This window comes from Leuciscus leuciscus (assembly GCF_965113295.1).
Source record: "Leuciscus leuciscus genome assembly, chromosome: 2".
Lineage (NCBI taxonomy): Eukaryota > Metazoa > Chordata > Actinopteri > Cypriniformes > Leuciscidae > Leuciscus > Leuciscus leuciscus.
In genome coordinates, this window is record NC_138726.1 from 47,096,868 (window position 1) to 47,124,573 (window position 27,706).

Genomic DNA, 27,706 nt, shown 5'->3' on the forward strand with positions numbered 1-27,706 from the left:
AAAAAGTCAAGTTTCTCTTTATTTTCTTTTAACTCACTGTATTTTTTTTTACTCACTTGAAGTGTTGCCAGCTGTGCTGTTTGTTTAAGAGAGCCATTTTCGCCAGATACTTTATAAGGTTTTTGAACTTTGAAGATCTTTCTCGTTGTCTTTCATGCTCTGTTGAGTGGAAAGTTGTTTTCTCTGGGCACAGCTTTTTATTTAAAACAATCTCTGTACTTGGATGGGCAAACATTGCTTTAAGTGACAATAGAGGTGACTGTGTGGCGAGCATGTGGATGCAGTCCAGAGGCCGACATTTGCTCGAGATGAGCCAGTCTTGTTCCTCATACAAATGTTTTTGCATCCGTAATGTGAGGAATACTCCTCCTCATGTGTTGCCTCATGGAGTTCTGAAAGGGAAAACCCCCTTTATGCATCCTAGATAAACCAATGATGGTAAACGTTAGTCGTTGATGATGTCTGTAGAGGGGTTTGTTTGTCTTCTGTATTTAATTATTAATTATAATTCTTGCATAAAGCATGTACAATTTTTATGTTCTTAATTCCTAAAGCCAATTTGTCTTCACATTTTGCACTTGACTAGTCTTAATTTTGGTTTCTGGTTGGGTATCTTAGTAATACATTTGGTATTTGCTTTAGGAACCGATTGGTTAGATTTAGCTTATTCCTTATGTTGAGCATGGAAATAAAGATCCAGGTATATGGTTGCACCAGCTATTCGTAAGTTCATAAAGTCCACACTAGGCTTTGTAACTAACTCTGTACCAGTGTTATTTTAGTTTTATTATAGTTTCATTCATATTTTGAATTAGCTTTTATTTTTTATATTTTTAGTTTTCATGTTTATTTTAGTAAAAAAATAAATAATTTCATTTTGTGCTTTTGTCATTTTATTACTGTAATTGTATTATTATTATTATTATTTTAAATATCAGTTACAGCTTTTATTTATTTCCAGGTGAAAATTGTAGTGCGTAAACTTATTTGTTTATTGCTAAGGCAACATTTCTAATTTTCATTTACTTTAAGTTTTTTAACTAATATTTATATATTTTTTTATTTTATTTCAGCGTTACCTCAATTAACAGAAATGTTTTAAATAGTTTTGGTTAATGATAATAACCCTGCTTAATTTAAATGCAGTCCATAATTTCCTTGCACCATTAGTTCTTTAGGCAGACCGTATCAAATTATGGTCGTAAGCAAAATTAAATGCGTAGTTGCATATTATGTCTTTTGCCTTCAGTAATCCAATAGCATCCTTTAATTTGTGAGCAGAAGTCGTTTAAATGCTGTGAATTTCAGTTTATCCTGCTTAGGTTGATTTCTATATTTTGTCTCACATAACTAACAGTAAAAGTAATTTTCCATTAAAATACGAACAATACTTAGTGATAAAATAATACGTATTTTATATGTTAATGACATTCAGAAATTGCATTTGAAATTAATAAGGAGCAGTAAATATATACAGATACAAAAATGTGAGCGGAGCAATGCACACATAGGTGCACTCAAGCCGCAAGTCATTTATTCACATAATGTTCTCTCTCTTAACGTAAACGATTGTGAATGTCAACATCATTATATGTCTAAAGGATTAAAGTCAGTCAGGTAAAATATGAGCTTATTGATGCAATTTGATCATTCTACAGTCTTACACATTTAAATAAAAAAAATGTAAGTGCATGTGATGTGAATTGATGTTCCCTGTCCTCCCGTGTTCTTCTGTTGCGTTTAGGTGGTCAAGCTGAAAGGGCAGGTTCTCTCAGTCATGTACCGGTTCCGGATGAAGAACCGAGAGTGGATGCTCATCAGAACCAGCAGTTTCACCTTCCAGAACCCTTATTCAGATGAGATCGAGTACATCATCTGCACCAACACCAATGTCAAGTATGTCCAAACTTTTTGTCATCCCTTTAAAAGCTGTTGCAATAGATTTGTCATACTTTGTTTGGAACAACTAAAATCCAGACTGATAATGTTTTTCCAAATATTGATACCCTAAAATTTTGCCAACTATAAATATTTGGCTGAAAATGAAATAATTGACCGATATGGTCAATTAGCTTTTCTCCTATGGGGCGTTTGGACTCTGTCAGCGTCTATTATGTACACACAATGTGGATAAACTAAAGCTGTGTGGAAGCCAGGGCTGGGTTGACAGTATCGATATCTTGTTTTAATGGATCTTCATTTTGATGAACCGGTGCTGTTTTCCGTTGATGCATGAACAAAACATCACTAAACATTATTTGTAGTGTGCCTACCATCCAGTAATCGTACTGAAATGTATCATGTCTCATGTAATTGCTACAGCAGCGTTTTAGCTGCAGAAAGACTTCAATAAAAGTGTTTGTCAGCAATATAATGTCACATTTACCACAGGAAAGTCATTCATTGTCCACAGCTCGATAGTATGCTAGAGAAAAAATCTCCAGAGAGGAGCATTTTTCTAAATATATGCACTATATTACATTTTCATTATATTTTTACTTAAACTGTTGTCTTCATTATTTAATGTAAGTTTGAATAAATCTGTCTTGAAAGTTTTTATTACAGCCACCATTTAAATGTTCATATTTCAACAACAAATTTGAGTAGAAACCTAATTATATAATTAAATAATTTAAATGTCTGTGTACATATTTTTAGTGTTAATTATTACATTTGATTAATTTACTGATTATTAAATAAACTTTATTTTTGGTTTCAGTTCAGCTAAATGAAAACATCAATTTTGATTTCAATGTTTAGCTAAAATGTAGCTAAAATGGTTTTGGTGCATCACTAATTCCAAACAGGTGCTCTTTTTCTTCTGACTGATGGTTTTAGGTAATTTCTGTAATTAGCACCAGTCAGGCACATCCATGTGACCTGCCTCGAGACATTTGGTCCTCTGGCATCAGGTCTGAAATCAATACCATTTATTCTCCTTCTGTTTAACACTTTTGAAATATTTGCCTGTTCAGCTGGTGTTGGCAGAATGGGCTTGATTTATGCCCACATTAGTTCTGTGAACTTGTAGATATGCATTTAAAGCAGCTTGTATAGTTTGCCCTCAGGCGCTACTTTGGATCTTTATTTATTTATTTATTTTTATCTTTTAGAATGGGCTTATAAAAGATGGGCCCCGTCCACACTACTGCGTTTTCGTTTAAAAACGGAGACCTTTTGCTACGTTTGCACCTCCCGTCCACACTAAAACGGCAAAAACGGAGACCCAAAACGGAGAAGTTTAGAAACGCTGCCGACCCGTTTCTCGTTTTGAATCTCCGGAGGGCGTTTTAGTGTGGACGGGTCAAAACGGAGGACTTTAGAAACTATGACGTAGTAGAGGCTCACGCTCGGCTCTATGATTGGGTGTCATCAGTCATGGCGTATATCTTTGCTAGCAGCTGTTGTGCAAGTAAATTCTGCATTTTACAATGCTATAACTGTCTACATGCGCCGGAGGCAAGCTATTATTCGAGCGATCTGTGACAATTCCCGTGTGCAGCGACGGTATCGACCGTACATGGAGCGTCGGTTTTGGGTTAACCCGGGAAGAACCAGCGCATGGTGGGATAATTTTATCAATGAAGTTGTGTTTACACCGGCACACGCATGCCCAGTGTTGGTGAATGGTCACGTGATCCGAGTTTCAGTCGTTTTAATGTGGACGGAGATCAATTCTAATACGCAGCTAAAATGCTGGTGTGGACGGAGATCGTATTCATTTTAATTCTCCGTTTCTAAACTAAAACGCAGTAGTGTGGACGGGGCCTAAGGACATGGTCCAGCGAGGAGAATATAGTCACCAAATGTACTTTGAAAATAGAAACATAGAAACATTTAGTTCGCCTAATCTAACCTGTCAATGCACTGTTACAAAACATAACCTGACCTGTAGTTGTCAGCTGGCTTCTGAAGCTGCTTTCCTCCATCACTATTGACTGATTGTTGCATTTTGTCCTCTCTTGGCAGTTGCACTGAACTTTCAAATTGGTCGTGAAGCAGCTTTTATCCTCCACTTGGAAAAGTGATCGAGTATGAGTATATCCACAATAACAATGACCGCCAATAGTTTTGAAAGCATAGTTGCTTTTATAACCACCCGTTTTACTAAAAGAATGTAAAGATTAACGCTTTAGAGGAGAACAGTTTTTGCACTCATATATGATTAGCATACATCACATCCAGTCTGGTAGTCGCATCTAGCTGAAAAAGTTCAGATATTTTAAGGCACCTGAAGCTCAAGCTGAAGTTCTACTTTCCATTTGAAATTAAGCCTCATAAGTAGGGTTGGGTATTGGTTGGGTTTTATCCGATACCAGTACCTACTCTGTATTTTTTAAACGGTTCCGGTGCTTAAACGGTTCTTGAACCGGTACTTAAGAAAACGAAAGCACACATACTTTATAAAAAAAATAATATGTGTGTGTGTGTGTGTGTGTGTGTGTGTGTGTGTGTGTGTGTGTGTGTGTGTGTGTGTGTGTGTGTGTGTGTGTGTGTGTGTTTGTGTGTGTGTGTGTGTGTGTGTGTGTGTGTGTGTGTGTGTGTTTGTGTGTGTGTGTGTGTGTTTGTGTGTGTTTGTGTGTGTTTGTGTGTGTTTGTGTGTGTTTGTGTGTGTGTGTGTGTGTGTGTGTGTGTGTGTGTGTGTGTGTGTGTGTGTGTGTCCAAACTGGACACAATATTAACTTAAATCTTTAAAGATTTTCTGATTAAATGAAAAATTGCGCCATTTAATAGGCCACTGATGTAGCCTAAAACACTTAAGTTAAGATCAAAATTTTGTCTTCTCATATTATGACTTTTACTTTAAAACAGAGAAATATCTGACACTGAGCAGAAATATTTAACACACACAGTAGGCTATAGCCTCATATAAATATACTTGATATACATAATACTTGATATGCAAGATTTGCAGTTGGCATTAAAATACTAGACTTCCATGTCCACCACGACACTGGCAGCTGAACTTGAACTTTAGTCAAGCGTGTCAGAGGTTTTGGGTTCTAATCTGCATTCGTACAGTGTTTTTTTTTTATAATTTTTTTTTTTTATATATAAACGATTATGCTCATCAGTGGTTGTATATCAAGCAGGGAGACGCATTTCGTGATTTCACCGGAACGAAAGAGTCTCCGCAACGTATTGAAGCGCGCGTCCGAGTGAAGACTGCGGTGTGCGCGAGCCAAAAAAGAAAACACTGTATCAGCGCCACTGATCGCAGCGGCAACGAGCACTTTGATCACTTGATTTAAAAAACACATTTCAGTGCTAGATCGTCTCTTATTTAACAAACGAACGAAATGAATGCTCTGCTGGTCAACTGGAGATGTTTTATTATTGGAACATTTGTGCCACGAGATGTTTTATAGGGGGCGGTAAAAAAAGTCAGGCACCGAAAGTTTCGTTCTTATTCGGTCTCGTTACTACCGTCTACGTCGGAACCGGTTCCTTATTGGAACCGGGTTTCGGTACCCATCCCTACTCATAAGTGACTAATTTGGCAACACACTTTGATTTGATTCATTTCACTCCTTTTGTTGTAGCCTGGTTAAAACCAGACCATTCTCAGTAGTAACTGAGTTATGGTCTGGCAAAGCTCCATAGACAAATCATTTCCAAAGGGGCGTCACCAACGGACGTCGCTCAAATGCCTCTGGGCACAATTGGATAGACCTAAAACTCCAAAAACCAATCAGAGCGATCGTCATCGTGTAAAGCCATATGCTGCGTCCCAATTTGCCTATGTTACACTACGCCATAAAAGTATGTTCTCTTTTTGTGAAGAAAATGTATTTACTTTTGAATGTGTAGCAAAAAAGTAGGCAACTTTTGGACATACTACTTCATCATCTTTATCGGACGAATCTGTCGCGTGCATCCTGTCATGTAAACTGCCCTGTCAATCATCTTGTCACAGTTAAAATCCTCTATTAAATCTAATTTAATTTCCTACCGTTTCGGAGAGAAATGTAGTAGCATGTTCATCTGCCAGTGGGTCTTTCATGGAGACTGTCCTCATGTGTTTGCAATTTGAATATAATAATGCTGCATTTAAAAGTTGGTACGCTTCACCAACGGAGTGGACGTCGCTCAAATGCCTCTGGGCGCAATTGGACCTAAAACCAATCAGAGCGATCGTCATCGTGTAAAGCCCGCCTCAACGTTTCTGATTGGTGCCGCGATTTCCACGGCATGGAAATGGCCTTGAATGAGCTCTTTGCCAGACTTACTTGCAGAGCAAATCTAAATTTGCCGGAAGTTGTCTGGGTTTTCCCAGGCTACTTTTGTTGTTAAGCTAACAATGAAAAAAAAAAACTCTGAAAGCTTAAATAGTGAATAAAGCAGTTGTTTTTTAATTACAAGGAACTCTTTACACTTTTCAGTACTACATGAGTGATATTTATAATTAGCATTTCTCTCTGCTTCATTATGAAGGCTGTGTAATGTTGCTACCTGCCTTTTGCTGATGCCTTTGCGTCAGTAGCATTTAAACGCTGCTTAAACGGCTCACTAGGTTTTGGAACAGAGCTTGTGTCTCTTTCTGATCCAGAATCAGTTTGAGGGAAAACTCTGTGAGAAAATACTATTGAACTTGTAGCATATAGCATAGCTTCCCAGTAATTAGCCAAGTCATGATGTATTATGAATACTGCTCCATTTCTAGGTAGTTTGAGCAGTCATTTATGGGTATAGCTTGGAAAACAGCGGTTGCAACAGCTTTCACAACACTGCTAATGAATTCTACTGTTACAAAATGGACATCCCCCTCTTCCATGGTCAATAAACCTTCTCATCATTTCATAATTTCCTTGCCAGTAATTCTCTTTACACAATGGAAAAAGAAGAAAGAGTCTTTGCACATCGTAATGTTTGAGCTCTTATTAGGTTCGCTGTGTGGAATAAGTGTTCATATCCTGCTCTCTATTTCCATGCTACTAAACACAGAAAACAAATATGTCACCCATGAGAGAACCTGCTTTTTCAACAATTTTAGGTTGTGTATATATTATAAAAATCAGTTTGTATATCAGTTATATTTGGGAGAGCATTGTGCTGAAATTAATTCGGGAATGCTGTAGCTGAAGTATTTTGATACCAATTTTTATATTTATGAGGATTTATGTCAATGTTTTCTGCAGTTTACAATGCCTTTGAGAGTAGTGAGATTTATTATAATTTTTTACAGAAATGTATACTTTCATCCAGCAAGGATGCATTAAATTGATCAAAAGTGACAGAAATGACATTTATAATGTTACAAAATGATGTCTATTTCAAATAAATACTGAAGACTGGAGTAATGGTGCTATAAATTCAGCTTTGCATCAAAGGAATGAATTACATAAAATTAAATATTTTCAAATAGATTTAAAAAAAAAAAGTGTAATAATGATGTAGATTTGTTTAAATCAAGTTAACAGTGTTTTACTTTATTTATTTTTGTTAGCAATCCACATTTTTAGCTTTTGGGGTGCTGCAATCCACATCCTTTGTGGAATAAGGTGTGTGTGAATGCAGCACTTCAGTTTGTGTGCCTGCAAACTCCTGAGTAATTGTGTTTGTGTGTTGTACTTTTGGGAGAGTGTGAATATATGGGAGACATTCATCACACATGGCATCAGCTATCCCAGACTCCCCAGTCCATGACACGTGGAAGAATGCTAGAATGAGTCACCCTGGGGGTGAGAAAGGCAGTTCTTTTAATAAAAAGCTGAAAGGCAGATCCTCCTTAAAATGAAATTGGATGAAAAATTATCATTTTTACAATAATAACAAAAAATCCCAAATATTGCAAAATGGTGTGTTTAATCATTTTTAGACCGCAATAAAAGCAGATGAAGGCCTCTTTTGAGCTGCTTGTAAGATTTTATAGCCCGATGTGAATCTGAAGCAAGTAACAGCGAAATTCAGGGGAAAAATCCTATGACAGGAGGCAGTGTTTCCAGACCACTGTGATTGACTAATGGCAGATTGTGTTTTTTTTTTGTTTTTTTTTTTTTTTTTTTTTTTTTTTTTAAAGGATAAACATTCAGTGAGAGAAACAAGAGAAAAATAATATTAAACAATAGGGTAAGAATAAGCTTAATTCTAGATAAATTCTTAATATCTAGTAAATGTAAATTCATCTTATTTTGGAGACATTGAGATATTTTTACTGGAAAACAAGACACATAATGATTGAGAGTGCGTTTTTGCAGTGTCCAGGCCAAGAAATCCCAGCATGAAAGTTATTTAAAAAAGGGCAGAAATAAACAAAGTTTTCCTCACATTAGGTGTCATTTTCTCCGTATTGACTTTGAGATTATGGGTAAATAATAAGAGCAGCAGGTACCAGTGAGATGAATATTCATGCACAGCAGTGCCAAGGTGAGACGGCAGCTTCAGGGCTCCAGACGTGCAAACTGCCTGCAGATAGACAGAAATGCTGTGGGTGAGAGAGGGCATGGAGAGAGGAAGAAGGTGGAAAGACACCGATAAACACTCACCCCTCAGACAGACGGTGTGGTAGGTAAGCAGATAAGACGTAAACAGCAAGAATAGAGCCAAATTCTTGGTGTCACAGACTGACGTGCTGTGTTTAAAGGAGTTGTTTAAGAAAGAGGCAATTCAGGCATTATTTTCTTTCCCTCATGTCATCCCACACCTGCATGCTGCTGTTGTTCTGTCTAAAATCTTCTCTGCACAATGAACGTTCATAATGACCACGTCTGTCAAGCTCCAAAAACACCATAAAAGTAACTCGTATGACTTGTGCTCTATATTCAGGTCTTCAGACATCTAATTTAGGTTATTTATGCAAAATCCCCTGTGCGGCAGTTCTCAAATCTCATTCCTCATTCTATATATTTGAACAAATGAAAGAACCAGTGACATTTGCCATAAATGATGTCAGTCTCTGTGCAATTGCAAATTAGGTTTCAGAGTGTCTGCAGAAGGCAAGATTATCATTGAATTACAAGTCTCATTAAGAAGTCTCTTATTCTCACCAAGGCTGAATTTATTTGAATAAAGTACAGTAAATACAGTCACTTTGTGAAATAATATTACAATTTAAATTGACTGCTTTGTATTTGAAAGTATTTTAGAATGTAATTTATTCCTGTGATGCAAAGCTGAATTTTCAGCATCATTACTCCAGTCTTCTAGCCTGGCTAACGTCAGACCAAGTCTCATTTGAGACTTGGTCTGGGAACCACATGTTCATTTTCTCGTATTTGAGGCGTGGTTTACGAATGCCCAGAGCCGTTTATTGGGCGCTATGAATGTCTATCAAATGCGCCTGTACGTAGCTCATAGTCAATCGCTTCAATTATACCAGATGACGTATGTAGAGCGACAGAAATTCGACGAGGAAAAAGACGATGGGTCAAAGATTTATTTGTACACGATGGCGTTTAGCGAATATTACCGTTTGTGCAAGATAAACATGAGGGTAGAAGGTAACGTCGAGTCTGATGCCATGTTGGATCCATAGATATAAACAAACTGCTTTGGTGTCGTCATCGTCTTGCTTCTCCCTCCCCGTTCTGTGATTGGTTCCCCTTTTCAGGGGAAAATCTGGTCCATGGTGTCCAGGCTGCCTAGCAGCGTGAATAAAATCGCGCTGCGAGCAAGGCAGCATGGGGAAACCCAGGCTACCAGTCTTCAGTGTCACATGATCCTTCAGAAATCATTCTAATATGCTGATTTGCTGCACATGATGATACGTTTCTTCTTCTTTTTTCAATGTTGAATTTTGTTGTTGTTGTGCTGCTTAGTATTTTTGTGGAAACCATGATACATTTGTTTCAGGATTCTTTGGTGAATAGAAAGTCCTAAAGAACAGCATTTATTTGAAATCTTAACATTAACATTAATTGTTATTAATTGTCTTTTGTGTCACTTTCAATTAATTTAATGCATCCTTGCTGAATTAAAGTATTACTGACCCCAAAGTTACACACACACACACAATATTTTTTCAGTCTTTTGTTATATATAAAAGGCTGAAACATATTGAAGATTTTTGTTGTTGTTATATTGCTTGGCCTTAGTGACCAGCCATGTTTGTCTTCTAAGCAGGGTTGCCCAATGGGACAGTGATGAATCATTGGGGTTCACCTGGGGTTTGAATCTATAGTCTTTGTGTTTACAGCTTTAACCGTAATGCCACACCACCACAAGACTTAGATACCCGTCTAGAGACATCTCCATATAAAGGACGTTGAGAAAAAACATCACAGAAAAAAACAGACAAATCATTAGTAACTCTGAAACAAAAGTTTAGATATTTGCTTACAGGCGCCAGACAGACTCACAGATCACGCACGCCACTGTCAAAGCTGCTGGACGAGTGCGCTGGATGAATGGATAGTATTCAGAGGTGCTGCACAGTGAACTTTTTTTTGTTTTGAGAGAACATTTGATACTATGATATAAAGTGCTGATGTATTATTGCAGAGTTATGTGCTTTTGCTGAGTAAAGGAGTGTACGAACTAAAAGAGAAATGCTCATGAAATGAATTGGGCTGACATCAAACCATAAATACAGTTTTGTATGGAAACCTAACTGCAAAACTAAAATGCTGTTTGCCAAAGTTACTTATTCTTTCTTCAACCAGGAAGAAACTGATCCAGATGCAGGTTTTAGCAAAGATGAAAGTTTGTTTAGTTGTCTCAGAATTATAGCATTATTAATGATCAATTATCATTAACTATTAATAGTAATAATTAGCCTATCAATCCGGATGAGACCAACATGACATTTGTGTTTTGAATGAGAGTGTGCTGGTGTCTGTTTAACAAGCTTAACCATCAAGACTTAAAGCATCTAGAAAGAGCATGCTGTTAGCTCATCTTCACCAGTCATGCTTTAAGGGTGAACAACATGGCTGTTAGCGATGACTCAGAATGACTAGTCAACTAGGATAAGTAGATTGGATTCACATTTTTTTCAAAATAATTTATTTAAATCTTTTTTAGCAGAGCAATTTGGAGATGCAGTTTAGAATTAATTCAAATAAATTCTCCCGAACCTATGAGTAGGCAGGATTTAAAGACATTTCTCAATGTTTGGCTGGCAGCAAACTTATAATTAGGCTTCATTAAGACCAAATAGTCAGTTAGTCAACCCAGACAACCCACCAACTAGCTGAAAAACAGAAATTCATACTGGTCCCAGTGTGTTTCAACAGAGATGTTGAGCTTCTGGAAATAATGAATCAGTGCATGTTCTTCTCTTGTGTCTCTTTTTTTTCTGTGTCTTGTCTGTCTGCTTGTCTCAATTTATATCTGTCTCTCTCAGCATGCATGCATGGTCCAGTTTCGCGCTGCTTTCTCCTCCCTTGTTGCCATGACAACCGCGAGCCGTCCTATAGGTTAAATTACACTCGCATCCACTGAGACTCTTCCCATTCAGAAACGTGTGGCAGTCACCCAAGCACAGGCGGCACGTTACCGGCTCATGATTTCCCATGCCGAGATGAAAGTTCTGTGGCGTCCTTATAATCGTTTTTCATATTTAGAGACATAAAGAGTTAATTGCAGAGGAAGGCAGGGGAGAGTTTGAGTTCCTGTGGAAACTTGGATGCTTGGATGTTTTTGCCCTTTTTACATTTTTGCTTCAGTTATTCCCCTCCGTTCTTTCTGTTCTCAAGAAGTTCAAGTGTAGTTCAGTGTTTTGGGTTTATTCCATCTCATTCCACTGTTGGTCCAGGTGGCCTAGTGTGCTCTGCGCACATTTCAAACCGCTAATATCTGGGTCTGTGTGTGTTCTCATGGGCAATTTCCAACCACCTCTTGATATAATAGGGTTTTTTTCTTTTCAGGGTAATATGATTTCCTTTAGATAGGAAATGCACCCCTTTTCATTTGCAGGTATATTTGAAGCTCCATGACACATCATATTGATAGTGAAACTGAACAAAGATATCTTATAATAAGAGCTTTGCTTCTCAGTAGGGAATTTCTATTCAGCTCAAAAGCAGCCAGAGAATCTGTTTTCCTTAGAAACACACCAGCTCTGTTCCAAAACCTAGTGAGCGGCCCACATAGGCAGGATTTTAAGGCATCGAAGATGCATGTTTGATGCAAGAGTTAGGCAGTGTGATTATGCTGAGACACCATTGCACGTGTAGTTTGTGCAGAGTGCAACCCCATAATGCATTGTGACAAGCTCTCTGTTTAGTCCACCCTAGTCCACCCCAGTCCACCCAAGATTGCATATGAGGTGAAAGACATGCTGATTCTTAATATATTGTATTCAATCCTGTAAAATATTAATAAAAATAGTGCAGTCTATTTTAAAATGTACTATTTTCCCCAAAGCCTAAAATCTTTGTGTTGGCAGTTAAGAAATTAAACCACACAATATTCTATTCTATATAATACTCTATAAAATGATATTAACAATAGTATAGTCCATATTGGAGTATTACAAATACATAGTCTACTGTCTACATTGGCAGCTGAATAGGCAGCATCCTAACTGAAATGGACCCTCATAAGTAACCAACTTGGGACGCACAAATGGGACGCACAAATGAAACTCTGTGGTTGGTTTCAATAACATTTGCTTTTAGAATGTACAGTCACGTGAGAAAGAAAGTACACCCTTTTTTATCTGGTCTTTAGCAGGTCTTAAAATTAAGTAAATACAACCTCAGATGAAACGCAACACATGACACATTGACTTTATTTATTCAACAAAAATAAAGGCAAAATTAAGACGTGTGACAAACTAAGTACACCTTATTATTTAATTGCTTGTTGAACCACATTTAGCAGCAATAACTTGAAGCAATCATTTTCTATGTGACTTTATCAGTCTCTCCCTGTCACATTGTTGTGGAGGAATTTCGGCCCACTCTTCTTTACAATGTTGCTTCTGTTCATTGATGTTTGTGGGCGTCTGTTTATGCACAGCTCTCTAGTTCGGTTCATTTGGTCCGGACCAAGGGCAAAAAATGATACTTTGTAGCATTTTTAAGGCGTTTTGGTTCCTTTTCACACCACACTGATTGCTCTGGTCCGAATCAGTTTATGAGTTGATAAAACTAACCAAAATGCAGTCCCGTGACAACATCCACATCACTCTGAACGCATTTCCTTAACTGCACTTCGTTTGTTCAGAATTAACGTGCGGGAAAATTCCAACAGAACTCCCGGAAGTAAACAGAGGTGGAAAATCCGGCAGACAACACGCCGCTGGTTACTATGGAGAGACGACTGCATGTGCTGATTGTATCTTTGGTCATATTTTATTATATAGTTTTTCTACACCACTTTAGACAAACAATAATATTTGAGAATGAACCGAGGATGCGGCTCGAAAATAATGTTAATAATAATTTCTATCAGGCTCCGCACCTCCTCACAACTCCAAGTTTGTCCGCGAGCTGCAAACTGTCAACAAACATTTCTCCTCATCCTATAATGCACAGCACAGCTGACTACGGCAACTGGCTTAGTCCAAAAATGTGCAGTTCTTTGGCAGTTGGTTCTGTTCGAGGTCGGATCACGTTCTCACCACAAACGAACCGCTCCAGAGTTCGTTTCAAAGCGTACCGAGACCACCTCTTCCAGGAGGTCTCGGTACGCTTGTTTGGTCCGCTTTTGGTGCGCACCCGAGTGCGATTGCCGCATTCACACCTGCCCAAACGAACCGCACCAACAGGGAAAACGAACTCTAGTGCCGCCACAGGATTTCAGTCAGGTTGAGATCTGGACTCTGACAGGGCTAGTGCAACAACCTTGATTCTTTTCTTTTTCAGCCATTCTGTTGAAGATTTGCTGTTATGCTTGGGATCAATGTTCTGTTGCATGACCCAATTTCGGCCATGTCTTAGCTGTCGGACAGATGGCCTCACTTTTTACTCTGGAATATTTTCATATGCAGAGGAGTTCATGGTCGACTCAAGGTGCCCAGGTCCTGTGGCTGCAAAACAAGCCCAAATCCTCACCCCTCCACCACCGTGCTTAACAGTTGGTATGAGGTGTTTTTGCTGATACTGTGTTTGGTTTTCATCAAACGCGGCGCTGTGCATTATGGCCAAACATCTCCACTTTGGTCTCGTCTGTCCAAAGGACATTGTTCCAGAAGTCTTGTGGTTTGTTCAGATGCAACTTTGCAAACCTAAGCCGTTCTGCTGTGTTCTTTTTAGAGAGAAGAGGCTTTCTCCTGGCAACCCTTCCAAACAAGCCATGCTTGTTCAGTCTTTTTTAATTGTACTGTCATGAACTTTAATATTTAACATGCTAACTGAATGAATGAATGAGGCATCTATATAGCGCTTTCATAAGTACTACTGTACACCCAAAGCACTTTACAAATTGTACCCGGTAATCTCTCCTCAACCACCACCAGTGTGCAGCATCCACTTGGATGTGGCGGCAGCCACAGAACAACGGCGCCAGTGCGCTCACCACACACCAGCTATAGGTGGAGAGGAGAGAGAGTGATAGAGCCAATTCAATTGATGGGGATTATTAGGAGGCCATGATTGACAAGGGTCATTGAATGGAATTTGGCCAGGACACCGGGGTTACACCCCTACTCTTTACGAGAAGTACCATGGGATTTTTAATGACCACAGAGAGTCAGGACCTCAGTTTAACGTCTCATCCGAAGGACCGAGGCCTGTAGAGTCTGAGATGTAGCGCTTGGGTGTTTTGCTGTTTCTCTGAGCACTGCACGGTCTGACCTTGGGGTGAATTTGCTGGGACGTCCAGTCCTGGGAAGATTTGACAACTGTCTTGAATATTTTCCACTTGTGAATAATCTTCCTCACTGTAGAATGATAGACTTCAATTTGTTTGGAAATAACCTTGTAACCCTTCCTAGATTGACGGGCAGCAACAACTGCTTCTCTAAGATCATTGCTGATGTCTTTCCTCCTTGCCATCGTGTTAACACATGCCTGAATCCTCCAGACCAGCAAACTGCCAAAATTTCTGCTTTCTGATGCTTACTGATGATCAAAATAATCAAAGACATTTGATTAGCAGCGCCTGACTGCTACTTAAACTCTTAATTCCTATGGAAGCAGTAAGGGTGCACTTAGTTTGTCACCCAATGCCTTCTCCATTTTTGCCTAGTTTTTGCTAAACAAACCATGACACAGTGACTACGTTTACATGCTGTCAAATGTCGGGTTATGGTCGGGTTAAGGTCACTATTTGGGTTTCTGAAACATTCGGAATAACCCGTTTACATGCGTGAGTAGAGAGAGTTACTCCAGTATACATGGAATTTGTAATCAATTGGCAATATCCCGATGTAAACGGCGATGCACGGTTAGCGTCTGGACGTACGGACAACGTTAAGACGCAATGTGCGTCATTTCCGATTCTTCTTCCTGTATCCAAAGGCAACAACAACAGCAGCAGCACGCGGATAATGAATAGTTCGGGGCAGATAGCGATCGCCTTTGTTTGCGCTTTCCTCCTCGCTCCTAAAGTGTGGTGCTGTGCTGCGTCTCGCCATGTTTACCTCTACTTCTTGTTTACTTACGGTATACTGCACGCGGGTTTTTGTATGCGCCGTCTCTACTCAAAAGACCAAGATTCCTTGCGAATAGAACATGCGCAGAACACAAATCAATGTTCCTTTTGATGGGGATATGCCGATACGCGTTTACATGACCAAATATTCGGGTTAGAAAAGGGGTACCCCAGGGATAATATCCGGGTTTTTAAAAACCGGGATATGAGCATATCCGGGTTTTTGCCGGTGTTTACATGGCCGTGCGCAACCGGGTTATTGCTAATATTCCGGTTTTGAACGGGTTATTGGCTGCATGTAAACGTAGTCAGTGTAATATGTCATGTGTTGTTATTCATCGGAGGTTGTATTTACCTAATTTTAAGAACTGCCAAGGACTAGATGAAAAGCAAAAATTAGATACAAAGAAAATAAATTATTATAAAATTATAAATAAAAAATAATTATTCATTTAAAAAGATGTATGTAAAATAAATAATAAATAATTATTTTAAATATAATAAATATATATATATAAACAATTCCCCCAGAAGTAGTGTTACATGAGCTGTAAGCCACTAAACCACTGCAGTAAAATGTACTGTGCATCACTTTTGATAAGAGAGCACGTGCTACATTCATAACATTATGAACACACCATTTCACATATAGGCTGATTTCTGGCTTTTATGATCTTAGGCAATGTATTAAGAATATGGATTGGAGTGTTATGTATATGATTGATCTGTTTTTACTGAAACGAAATATTAATTTGAGGTCGTTTATTGGACTAGTATATCTATCTACATGCTCAGTTAATGATGCCTTTAATCAAACTGGAATATGATAAACAGCAGGTGTTGATGTTAAAGTTGTTTGTTGGTTGTGTTTTATTCCAGGCAGCTTCAGCAGCAGCAGCAGGCCGAACTGGAGGTTCACCAGAGAGATGGACTGACTGCTTATGACCTGTCGCAGGTGCGCATATACACTTTTCTCTTAGTTTGTCATTTAGTCACCTAACCCTTACAGGTGCATTACTCTTTTTAGCCTGTGTAGTATGTATAATTTATCCTCCTTCATTTTATATGCAAGTCCCTCCATTAGTGTCACAGCTGAGCCTTTTTTAGATTTATGCTTTAAACTGAATATCAGACAGTGAAGCTCCCACAGGAAAATTGTATTATGTAGAAGTGTAGAAGCTCAAGATACTTAATGGAGTTAACTGTCATGTTTCATCAACTTCGTCTCAGATGTTTCTCTGAAAATCCCTTAGTTATTGTTGTTATACTATATACTAAATAGAGTTAAGATGAGAAATTTGATGAGAAATGAGAGTTCATATTGAGATATATGATGTTTGATTGTCGATTACTAAATCTGTGGAAACTCTAGACCAGTTTTTCTCAAATTGAGGTTTGTAAGTTAATGAAAAGCTAATAATGAATAAAATCATAAAAATGTCAAATAAAAAATAAATAAAACACTTGCTAAAGAAAATGGAATATTTTATTTGTTTAACTGTATGTCATGTGACCATTTATTGACATCAGAGAACTGTGAACATGCCAATGTGTTGTTCAATTATTGAAATATTGACTTTTTTCATAAAATAAGAGACTTTAGCAAAAGTCTCCATTTGTTCTCTATTTAATCTTATTGCTGTCTTGGAGAAACAGTTGAGAAACTAAGATTTTCTTTTTCAGAAGCAGTAGACAGATCTTTTCCTTTAGCTTTTCTGTTGTATCAGATTGGTTTTAGGTTTATAATCTAATTATATATTTTTTTTTTTTATTATTTTAAAAATATATTTAGGGGGAAATTTTGTCTTTTATATCTTATTTAATTTAAAAAATGTTGCCATGAAAATAGACAATATTACTGTTAAAATACAACATATTATTTTTATACTAAAGTGAAGTCACTTAGTACACCTATTGTAAACTGTTGTTTTTAATTAAATTGTTATTTGCTATGCTTTGTGATTGTGTAATTCATTGTCTCACAAAATTTTTCTTCTAATTTTAAAATACTTGTTTGCTTCAAATATGAGTTTGTAATGTTGTGATTCATCTTAAAGTTAGTTGGTTTAATTCATGGCTCAGAATTTGAATGGATAAAAAAAATGGAAATATTTTTTCCAGAATCAATTTCACTGTAAAAGTATGAGGTCACTGTTGTGTGCTTTATGCTTGACGGCATGTGCTAGTTTGCGTGGTATGCATGCCAGAATTGCTTAAAGCACTGTATGTAACTTTGGGTAATGACTGATAAATGCAATAGAGAATCTGCATCATTTTAGTAATTTTAGCTGTGGACTGTTAACTCCCTCTCTGTGGAATCTGTGTTATAAAAATAGGGCAGTCACACATATAACACCCATCGTTTGGAATATGCCCTCTGTCTTTATCTTTCACAACTTTTTCAAATTAATGCACATTTGCTTTGAGTCATAAGTGATAATGTTGTTATGCTATACCATATGCTGTTTATGTTAAAGGGTCATTTGAGTCAATCTTAATAAAGCAGTGAGGATTATTTGTTGAAAATAGATAACTCCTCACACATGGGATCTTGGGTAACGCCCACCAGCATTTACAATCTATATGGATGTTTAACGCCTGTCTGCAATTTAGAAAGTGGCTTTTTTCGGTCATCTTTATTGATTCCTGAGCTTGCAGTTTAACACTTTCAGTGATGTTAGGTTTGTGATCCTTGTGGCATTCACTTAATCTCTTATTTAGCATTTAGTTTTCATTCAAGTTAAATAATCAATAACAAACTGACCCTCTCACGTTGACACCCACAGGTGCCAGTTGCCAGTGTGCAATCCGGCGTTCATGAGGCCGGCAAGACCATCGACAAAGCCGATTCACTGTTCTCCCAGGAGAGAGACCCTCGCTTCAGTGACATGTACACAGGGATCTCTGGATGTATGTTCTTAGATATATTTCATGTGACTAGCACTGCATCACACACTGATTTTAATCTAAACAAGCAATTTAATGTAATTTCGCTTAATGTAATTACAAAGCCTACGCATGTCTGCCAGTTTATACACTCTTTTAATGCATGGTATGATATGTATACAATGTATGATTGCTGCAGTTGGTACGAAAGGAATTACAACGAATTTACAAAGAAATTAAGTCGAAAATTCCATCTAAAACACGTAAAATCCAGCTTCTGATGGTCAACGTCAGTTATTTAGGGTCATTAGCTGGCCCAGGCTGGTTTAGCTGGGTAATTCTGTTAACGTTACATGTCTTTCCTCTTTATATATATATATATATATATATATATATATATATATATATATATATATATATATATATATATATATATATATATATATATATATATATATATATTAGTGGTGGGCCGTTATCGGCGTTAACGTGCTGCGTTAACGCGAGACTCTTATCGTGCGATAAAAAAAATATCGCCGTTAATCTATTCTCCAAGTTGGGTTGGGAGATGGCTCTATACTACACAAGCTATGATGACGCAATCTACCCGCGGCCGCGAGGTAAACCCGGCTGCAACGCATATTCGTCGTCATCTTAAGTAAACACGGCTGAAAGTGAAAGCTGGTGAAAAAGATCGGTGCAACATCCATTATTTGGACTTGGTTCGGGTTTAAGCCGTCAGACGAGCAGCAGCAAACTATATACAGAGTGTGTGGGGTAACAGTTCGGTAAGTTAACACACGACTAATCCGTTCGACCACCTCAAATTCAAAACCAAACACATGATATCACTGAATACCAGCGCGCGCGTATTATTCCCATTCCAATATATCTTAGTGGTGTAGCACATAATCTCGATTTTAAGAATCGTTGTTGTGTTTCTTTTTAACTGAAAAGACATCAGTTAGACAATATTCTCATTTTAAATTTGGGGTTTCATAAGCTCCAAGCCATAATAAACATTAGACCTACTTAAGTCTCTGCAGCTAGTGTACTTAAATTTTATTTATCTGCAAAATGATGTTGTATACTTACAGTTTTGCACAATATATGTTCTCAAAACTACATACACCCTTTAAAAAAAAAATACATTTAGCAGTTGTTTAGCATGGGTCTGTGTAATCTGTTCTGAAATGGTTTTATTATAATATACTGTATATCGTTATCGTAAGAGGCTGCAATGTATATCACAATATAGATTTTAGGCCATATCGCCCATCCCTAATTGATAGCCTATAGTAGTTGATAATAACATAGGCCTACCTAATGTTGCCTATGGACGGTAACAGTACAGTAGTAACCTTTTACAGTCTATGAGTAGAACAGCTTTCTCAAGTGGTTTGTGATGCATTTTGGAAACAGGAGATGAGCCCCTGGTCTAATGCGCCACCTGGCTTGAGAAACCCGTTCTCAAAGACTTACTTTTATAGTCATTATTTGGGTAGCACACATTCTGAATGCCTTCGGCAGAATTCAAATGAGCCATTTTAATCTAGATTAATCTAGATTAATTTCAAAATTAATCTAGATTAAAAAAATTAATCTATGCCCACCTCTAATATATATATACTTTTTCTATACAAAAATATATGGCAAAATGTTTTTTATTATATTATTGCATATGCAAAAACAAAAATGATTCCAAGCTGGTTTTGCTGGGTAATTCTAATAAGTTTGCATGTCTGTCTTCTGTAGTTTGTCTCTATTTTTCTGTTCTTTTTCCTCAGTCTTTGTAGCCGATAAAGATGCATGTAGTCATTCAGTAACTGTGAGCATGATAAGGATCTTTGTTTATTGGGTTTGTTTGTGTTTAGCTGATAAAAAGATGATGGTTCCCTCCTCCACTGCTGGTGGGCAGCAGTTATACTCTCAAGGCAGCCCGTTCCAGCCCGGACACTCTGGCAAGAGCTTCGGGTATGGATGAACACATTTCACTACTTTAAAAACCTGTTCACAACAAGTTTTCAAATGAAGTGCGAATACACTCTGCTCATTATATTCTTTTATGCAGAATACGACCCCTGATTGCACAGTTTTCATGTGCTATAATGCAAAATCACTAAAATGTTACTGATACACTACTGTTCAAAAGTTTGGGTTAGTAATTTTAATAAGTTTAGTCATTTTAATCATCTGTTTCCACAATAATATTAAGCAGCACAACTGTTTTAAACTATAGCTATATTTCCATACACCTATTCTAAAAATGTGCATAAAAAAATAAATAAAAAAAAATATCCGATAAGAAGACATGCACATAAACACATTCACCAAACAAATACCTCGATGCAAAACAAAAAACTCATGTGACTTTGCCTCAACAGATGATGTGATTGGATAGTTGGACCAACCAGCAGACTAATTTCATTGCACAGCAACTTAACGTTGCTTTATTCGCAAATGTTTTATGCGATATTCCAGTTTTGCACATAAGTTAAATTCGCAACTTTGGATAGAAACTTATAAGTTATTCTTGAGCAGCAAATCAGAATATTAGAATGATTCTGAAGGATCATGTGACACTGAAGACTGGCGTAATAATACTGGAAATTCAGCTTTGCATCACAGGAACAAATAACATTTTAAAATATAATAAAAAAGAAAACAGTAATTTTACACTGTAATAGTATTTCACAAAATGACTGTTCTTTGATCAAATAAATGCAGCCTTAGTTAGCAGAAGTCCAAAAATCCGCAAGGCATCGTGAAAGCCCGTGGCGGGTGTTGACGCGATGTGATTTCTGCCCAGTGTTCTGAATGTCAAAGTGAAGAAATTCAGTGAAGTTCAGTGTGTAAACGGCACGAGTAACTATGACTCTCTTAAGCCGATTGTAAAAAAAAAAGCATAAACAACTTTTGAACGCTAGTATATGTTGTCACATTCCTGACACAAAGTGTTGATATTGGAATATCAGGATGTAATGTTAATTATCTTTGGAGTCAATGTTAGGTGAATTGAGAACAGTTATTTATTTCTTGCTGGCCATGACAGTATTTGTGGCATTATTGCATTAGATTAACTATGTTGTGTTGTGCTTTTGAAGAAGACTTTTGATGGGGAATATGTAGTTTATTTTTCCCGTCGCTGTCAAGACCCATCATGATTTTGTGCCTACAATTCTTTCTTTGGATGCAGTGAATGTTGCTTTCATGATCATTATAAATGGTGCATTGTTACAGGGCCTGGTGTAAAAGGGTTCGGTAGCATTTTTTTAATAGTTTAATGCTTAATTCTAGCAAAAATCTGTGCCTGGTGTGAATAGGCCTTCAGACGTTTGACAGAGAATCAAGAGGAATGTCATAATGTGGTGCGTGTGTGTCTTTCAGCTCATCTGTGATCCACGTCCCAGGCGTCAATGACATCCAGTCCACAGCTGGTTCAGCTGGACAGAACCTAACCCAGATATCCCGGCAGATCAACGCCGGCCAGGTGTCCTGGACAGGGAGCCGACCGCCCTTCTCCGGCCAGGTGAGAATGAACCCATCGCTGCCTTTGCATGCATGCGCCGGCAGCTTGCCACTAGCGCTCTATTCTCCATCAGATTAATTAAAGTAATGGAACATTCCTCTTTAGCATTGTGATGGGAGAATTGAAACCAGATCCCCGTTTGGATGTGGAGCAGTAGCTGAAAAAGATAATTCAGGGCAAAGCAGTAGTAAAATATGTATTTTAATACTTGCCTTACCAAAAATAATATGCAAGTATGTATGTACAGTATATTTAAGACAAATATGTATAATTATATATTTTAATAGTAAAGATAACCAAAAAATATCTACTTTTTTCTATTCCAAAAATATACAACTAAAAATGATTTATTATTTTATTAAATATACAAAAAAGATTGTTTTTATTTTCAATCTGGATAGCTGTATAACTGCAAACATTAAGTGCAACTAAAGTAATATGGGACAAAATTGGAACATGTTAAATAGACTCTTAAATAGTCTTTTAGGCCATGCTTAAGGTCGAGTCCTGCCATGAGAGAAGGTTACTGAGGGTTGTGAAGAACCTTGCGTGTGGCGTTCATGATATGTGTGTTTTTAATCATCTCTGATGAATGTGTTTGTGTATGCTTTATGGTCTCTTTAGTAAGCAATAAATTGCATGCATATCATTTTAATGTCATGTCATATTTGTAATATCTTTAATAATAACATATGCAAAGTCAATCCCAATATTAAGCCCTTTGTTATGCAGAAGAGCAGAGAAATGCTGCTACACAAGTAGCTCTGCGGTTCTCCATTGATTAAAAGTAAAGCTTGTTGTGTGCTGCTGTCATTGTGGGATTGCAGTGGTTTCCCTTCTGCCCAGTCCAGTTAAGACTTTTAGTTTGATTGTAAGGTCTGATTTACGGCTCTCTTGAGTTTGACATGAAATGGAAAGTGTTGAGGTCGTATTTGTTCTAAAAACACTTTAAAACAACTGTCCTAACCAAGTTTGTGATTAAAGTTCAAAAGAACAGTGTAGCAAGGTTAGTTGTTATGGGAAGGAGGCGGCAGGAACCGGCGAACATCGAAAGACTTTTTAAATAAATAAATAAACAAATACAAAATGAAAGTAAAGATTGCAGCCCCTCACGGACGACTGCTGACACACATAATAAAACACAACATAAAATCCAGGCCTGTCCTCTCTCGTCCTTCACGATCGTCGCTCCTCCTTTTATGCTTCCGCTCCTCCGTGAGAGATGCGAGTACGGTGCGTCGCACAGTTGTTGCTCATCATTAATCACGCCACCGGCCTCGCACCGTTCTCTCACGGCCCTCGGCCTCGTCCTGCTTGTCACAAACAGCATTTATTTTAAATTAAAATGTTTTGGCTCTGTTTACACCTGGTATTAAGATGCGTTTTGGTCGATCAGATCACAAGTAGACGAGGGAGACACATTAGTTTACATCTGGTGTTTTAATCTGTCTCTTTTGTCCACTTACAACCACTTCTGTCCTGATTTCTTCGAGGGGAGGATCTATGAGCTGGTAAATATATCTGGGCTTTTTCAGATCTTTCGGTCTATTAGATAAAAATAAAAAAGCTCACCCAATTTATATATGAACGCACCAGGTTGACATTGAATGGTAAAACATACGACGAGCATCAACTTTCGTTTCTGCTCTGATAGCTGCAAGACCATGCCGAAAGCTGTGAGTGCGTGTTAGAAATAAGGAATGATGAGAGAACATTGTGCTTGGTACGTTTTTCATCTTTAAACCAAACTTGGGTCTTCAGCCGACAAAGTTTGAATCCCGTCTGGCTAGTGCCAGAGAATGTCTAATATGGCGAGAAGTTTCACTCTCACTACACTTCCGGCTTTTGCAGTTCCACTCTGATTCCATATGAGGGCGCTCACAGGACGAGTGCAGAATGAATGGAGGTCAATGGCGGTATACCCCTCAAAATCCACTTTTCTCAGGATATAATTTTTTGTCTAGTAATTTGAATGTTGTATTCGAAAGGAGATGCAAAGAAATTACACATTGCTGGGTGTTAGATTTTTTAGAGTCACTTATTTGCTTTAAAAAAGTCTTTCAAAATGTCAGTGACGTCAGAATGCTGACGTCATTAGCAGAATGCTAGCGTGTTATGGGCAACAACAACTCAACCTGTAAGAAATCAAAACGACATAAGTACTCGTTCATTCAACTTTCGACCTAAAACCCATGTTGAACTTGCAAAATCTACAATCACATCTGAGATTTCTCAACGGCAATCGGGTGAAAGAGACAAATTTAGCCGTCTAGCCCCATTGACTCCCATTCATTTTGCACTCATGGCAAGCGCCCCCAGTGGAACTCTGGTGGTACTACAACCAAAATTCGGTACAATAGGGCTTAATAGGGAGTGGACAGGCTCTCCGTAGACGGGCTCTGCTAGTGCTCTTCCCATAATGTTTACGCATTAGATCAGTAGGCGTGGAGTGGATTCTTTTGTGACTGTTAGAACACATAAGCGTCTACACTGCGAAAGCAATCCGGTCGAATGTGTTTTCGACTACCTTTGGAAGTGGTCAAAAGTGGACAAACTTAAAACGTTTTAGACCCTGTTTACACCTTTATTCAGCGTCGTCCACTTTTGATCCAATTGACCAAAATGCATCTTAATACCAGGTGTAAACAGGGCCTTATAAATGTCTTAACTGTCACACTTGGTCAGTTTAATGCATCCTTCCTGAATAAAAGTAATAATTTCTTTCCAAAAAAAAAACATACTGACCCCAACTTTTGAACGGTAGTGTATATGATTTTCCACTGTATATTAACATCATCATCATGTCTCCTGTCATTCCACCACAGCAGCAGATTCAAACTCAGTCCAATAAGGCTCAATCCTCACCATTCGGCATTGGCTCCAGCCACAGCTACCAGGCCGACCCGTCCTCATACAGCCCTCTGTCCAGCCCCGCCACCTCCTCGCCCTCTGGAAATGCCTACTCCAACCTGGCCAATCGCAGCGCTGCTTTTGGTAAGATCTGTTCATTTATGACACTAAATTGCTCCAATTTGGTGCAAACGTGTTTATTGCGCTAATTGCTGTATTTTAAAAGGGGTCCTAGTATTCTTTTTTTGAAAAGCATTAAAAAAGGTCTGCAAAGTTACAAAGCATGAAGTTTCTGAACTCCCTCAAACGCCTCCATTGTAGTCTTGAGTTTTCTTCCAGGAATGTTCGTCACAATATTCCTTATTTAAATAACCTGCTCAAGGCATATGCAAAAAAAAAAGGGGTAAGGCCTGGTTGAGTTGCGTTAGTAGAGTGTTGAACGGTAAGGGGTGTGACATTTCTGAAACGCGCTGGAAGCGGTTGACCAATTGCAACACACTGGTCCAGCTGACCAATCAGAGCATACTGCATTTTTCGAAAGAAGGGGCTAAACAGAGCATTACTGACAGGCTAGGAAGAAAGGTGCAGCAACAACGTAAAATATGTGAATAATAAGGTGTTTTTGAACATTTGAATCATGAAAACCTATTCTAGTAGACCCTAAAAACAAAATAAGACTTTGTAAAAGGGCTTAATAGGTCCTATTCAACATTCATTTAATCATTTATTGATCAACATGATCAAGTAGATATCATAATTTGAACTTGTGTTACAGCTGTACGTGTCAATGTCTTGGTTAAAATGTTAGTTTTAGTAAGTTAATTATGTAAACATTGGTTTTGTTTGCTTCAATTGGATTTGTGTCAAAATATTGAATTCGAGTGCATTCGTTTGTTTTGTATTATAAGAATTGCTATTGATCATCATTTAAAGTATTGATATCAGCTACTGATATTTTGGTATTGTGAAAACCCTTTTTACCTGAAACTATCGAATGATCTCACCGTATGATTGACAGAAGATCCATGGTGCGCTTCAAACCGTGATATGTTCCAGACTGACGTCAGTCTTAGATTAACAGACATTCATATGGAGGTGACATCACAGCACCTCTGGGAAACAAAATCCTCCCATGGGCCCTTTCAGATGCCTGTATGAACTGTCTTTTACATGTACAGCGATTTATAGATTTCCGTATAAAAGACTATAACACACAATGACTGAAACAGACATTTGTCTTCAACAAAACAGTCTTTGTCTTTGACAGCAGACAGTGTGAGAATTGTATGGCATCCATAGTGAGACAAACAGTTTTGTTGTTTTGGTTTCTCTGGATTGGCCGCTTAATCTCTATTATAGACCATATAAAAAAACTGATTTCTGTGGTTCGAGTGATCACAATTGTTGGACAACAGGCAATTAGATGTTTGTTCTTAGTTTTGAAAACCCTTTTAAATCACTTCTCAATAGAACAGCGACTTTTAATCATGGCTGTTACACAACATGCATGCAACTTATTCAATAAGTTTGGAAAATTGCTTTTCAAATAAGTTTATGTAATCAAAACATACATCAAGAAAGATGTCACAAAAAGTGAAATAGAGATGGGGTGTCCAAACCTTTTTTTTTGTTTTTGTTTTAAAAAGGAGGCCAGATTTGATGAAGTGGACACACCTGGGGGCTGGTTACTTCTCCTTCATGATATATATATATTTATATATAATTATTGTGCATTCATATCGGCCACTCCTATTCTATCTTACATCAGTCAAACTCACTTGCTCTTGCGTGTCTTTCTTTTGTAATGTGCAGGGCTTTAAATACCCTGCAGTGTGTTTAATTAATCTGTCATGTGCTGCACCTTTTAACTCATGCTACAGAGATCTGGTTTCTGAATCCTGACACTTTTAAGTAAGGAATTTGACCAGCGTGACACGAAGGGCAAAGATCCACCACCACAGTTGTGCAACTTTTCACATTCTTCGACCGAAGGCAGAACATGCTGAACGGCTTAAAGGGAGAAACTGTAGAATCGTTGTTATTGCATTACATCCGTTTAAAGCCGCCTCGAATTTCTCCATCACATTCAGGTCTATGAACCGAATTTAATTTGAAGCAGAGCGTACGTACGGAGGCTTAAAGGATGGCATTTTTTCCCCATTGTTGTGTCCCTTGAGGGGAACTCTCTACCTTGAACCTGTGATTAGTGTGTCCATTTAATAAGTAATTTATGTTAAAGAGGTGACATTAAAAACCCACTTCAATTTCGAGTGTATCAGACTCCGAATGGCTTTCCAAGCCCTGAAGACTTCTGCCAGCCGCTTTAAAATGAAGCCATGTCCAGATAATTCTTTTTTAATATGGTGTCATTAAAGAAAATGGGACATTTATCTTCACCTCCTCACGTGGACAGCCCTTGAACGCGTAAATGGAGGAAGAAAGCCGAGACTGCAGGAATGTCTTTTTCTGTATTTGGAATTAATTCATTGAATGCCATTTTTTTCCCCCAGCAAACTGAGCACATTATTGTATTGTAATTCTTAGTTAGTGAAGGTATGTGCACAATTGTAACCAATGAGAATCAAAAATTGCCCAGTTGATTGATAAAACAACTGTTTTCTGTTTTAATATACATTTTAAAATGTAATTTTGTGCTAGCAAAGCTGAATTTTCAGCAGCCATTATTCCAGTTTTCTAGTGTTACGTGATCCTTCAGAAATCATTCTAATATAGTACAATTATTATCAATGTTGAAAACGGTCATGCTGATGAATTTTTGTCTGAAAACCATGATCCTTTTGAATAGAAAGTTCATACGAACATTATTTATTTGGAACAGTAATCTTTTTTTAACATTTATAATTGTCTTTACTGCTAAGTGTATACATGCATGTTACATGCATAAATCTTTTATTTATTTATTTTGCTCTTGAATTTTTGAAATCTTATTCTTATGAAATC

General features: G+C 37.7%; 1 protein-coding gene across 4 annotated transcripts in view; it reads left to right on the plus strand.

Annotated features, from left to right (window-relative positions):
* arnt2 (aryl-hydrocarbon receptor nuclear translocator 2) overlaps positions 1 to 27,706 on the plus strand; it is an 84,676-nt gene that overhangs the window by 49,064 nt on the left and 7,906 nt on the right. For 2 of the 4 annotated variants that reach the window (XM_082154386.1, XM_082154388.1), the window contains 6 exons: positions 1,745 to 1,896; positions 16,360 to 16,435; positions 18,267 to 18,390; positions 20,241 to 20,340; positions 21,754 to 21,895; positions 24,724 to 24,889. In XM_082154386.1, the coding sequence (XP_082010512.1) occupies positions 1,745 to 1,896; positions 16,360 to 16,435; positions 18,267 to 18,390; positions 20,241 to 20,340; positions 21,754 to 21,895; positions 24,724 to 24,889 (760 nt within the window). Of the gene's footprint in view, positions 1 to 1,744; positions 1,897 to 16,359; positions 16,436 to 18,266; positions 18,391 to 20,240; positions 20,341 to 21,753; positions 21,896 to 24,720; positions 24,890 to 27,706 lie in introns of all 4 variants that reach the window. The other 2 variants (XM_082154385.1, XM_082154387.1) reach the window with 1 other exon arrangement.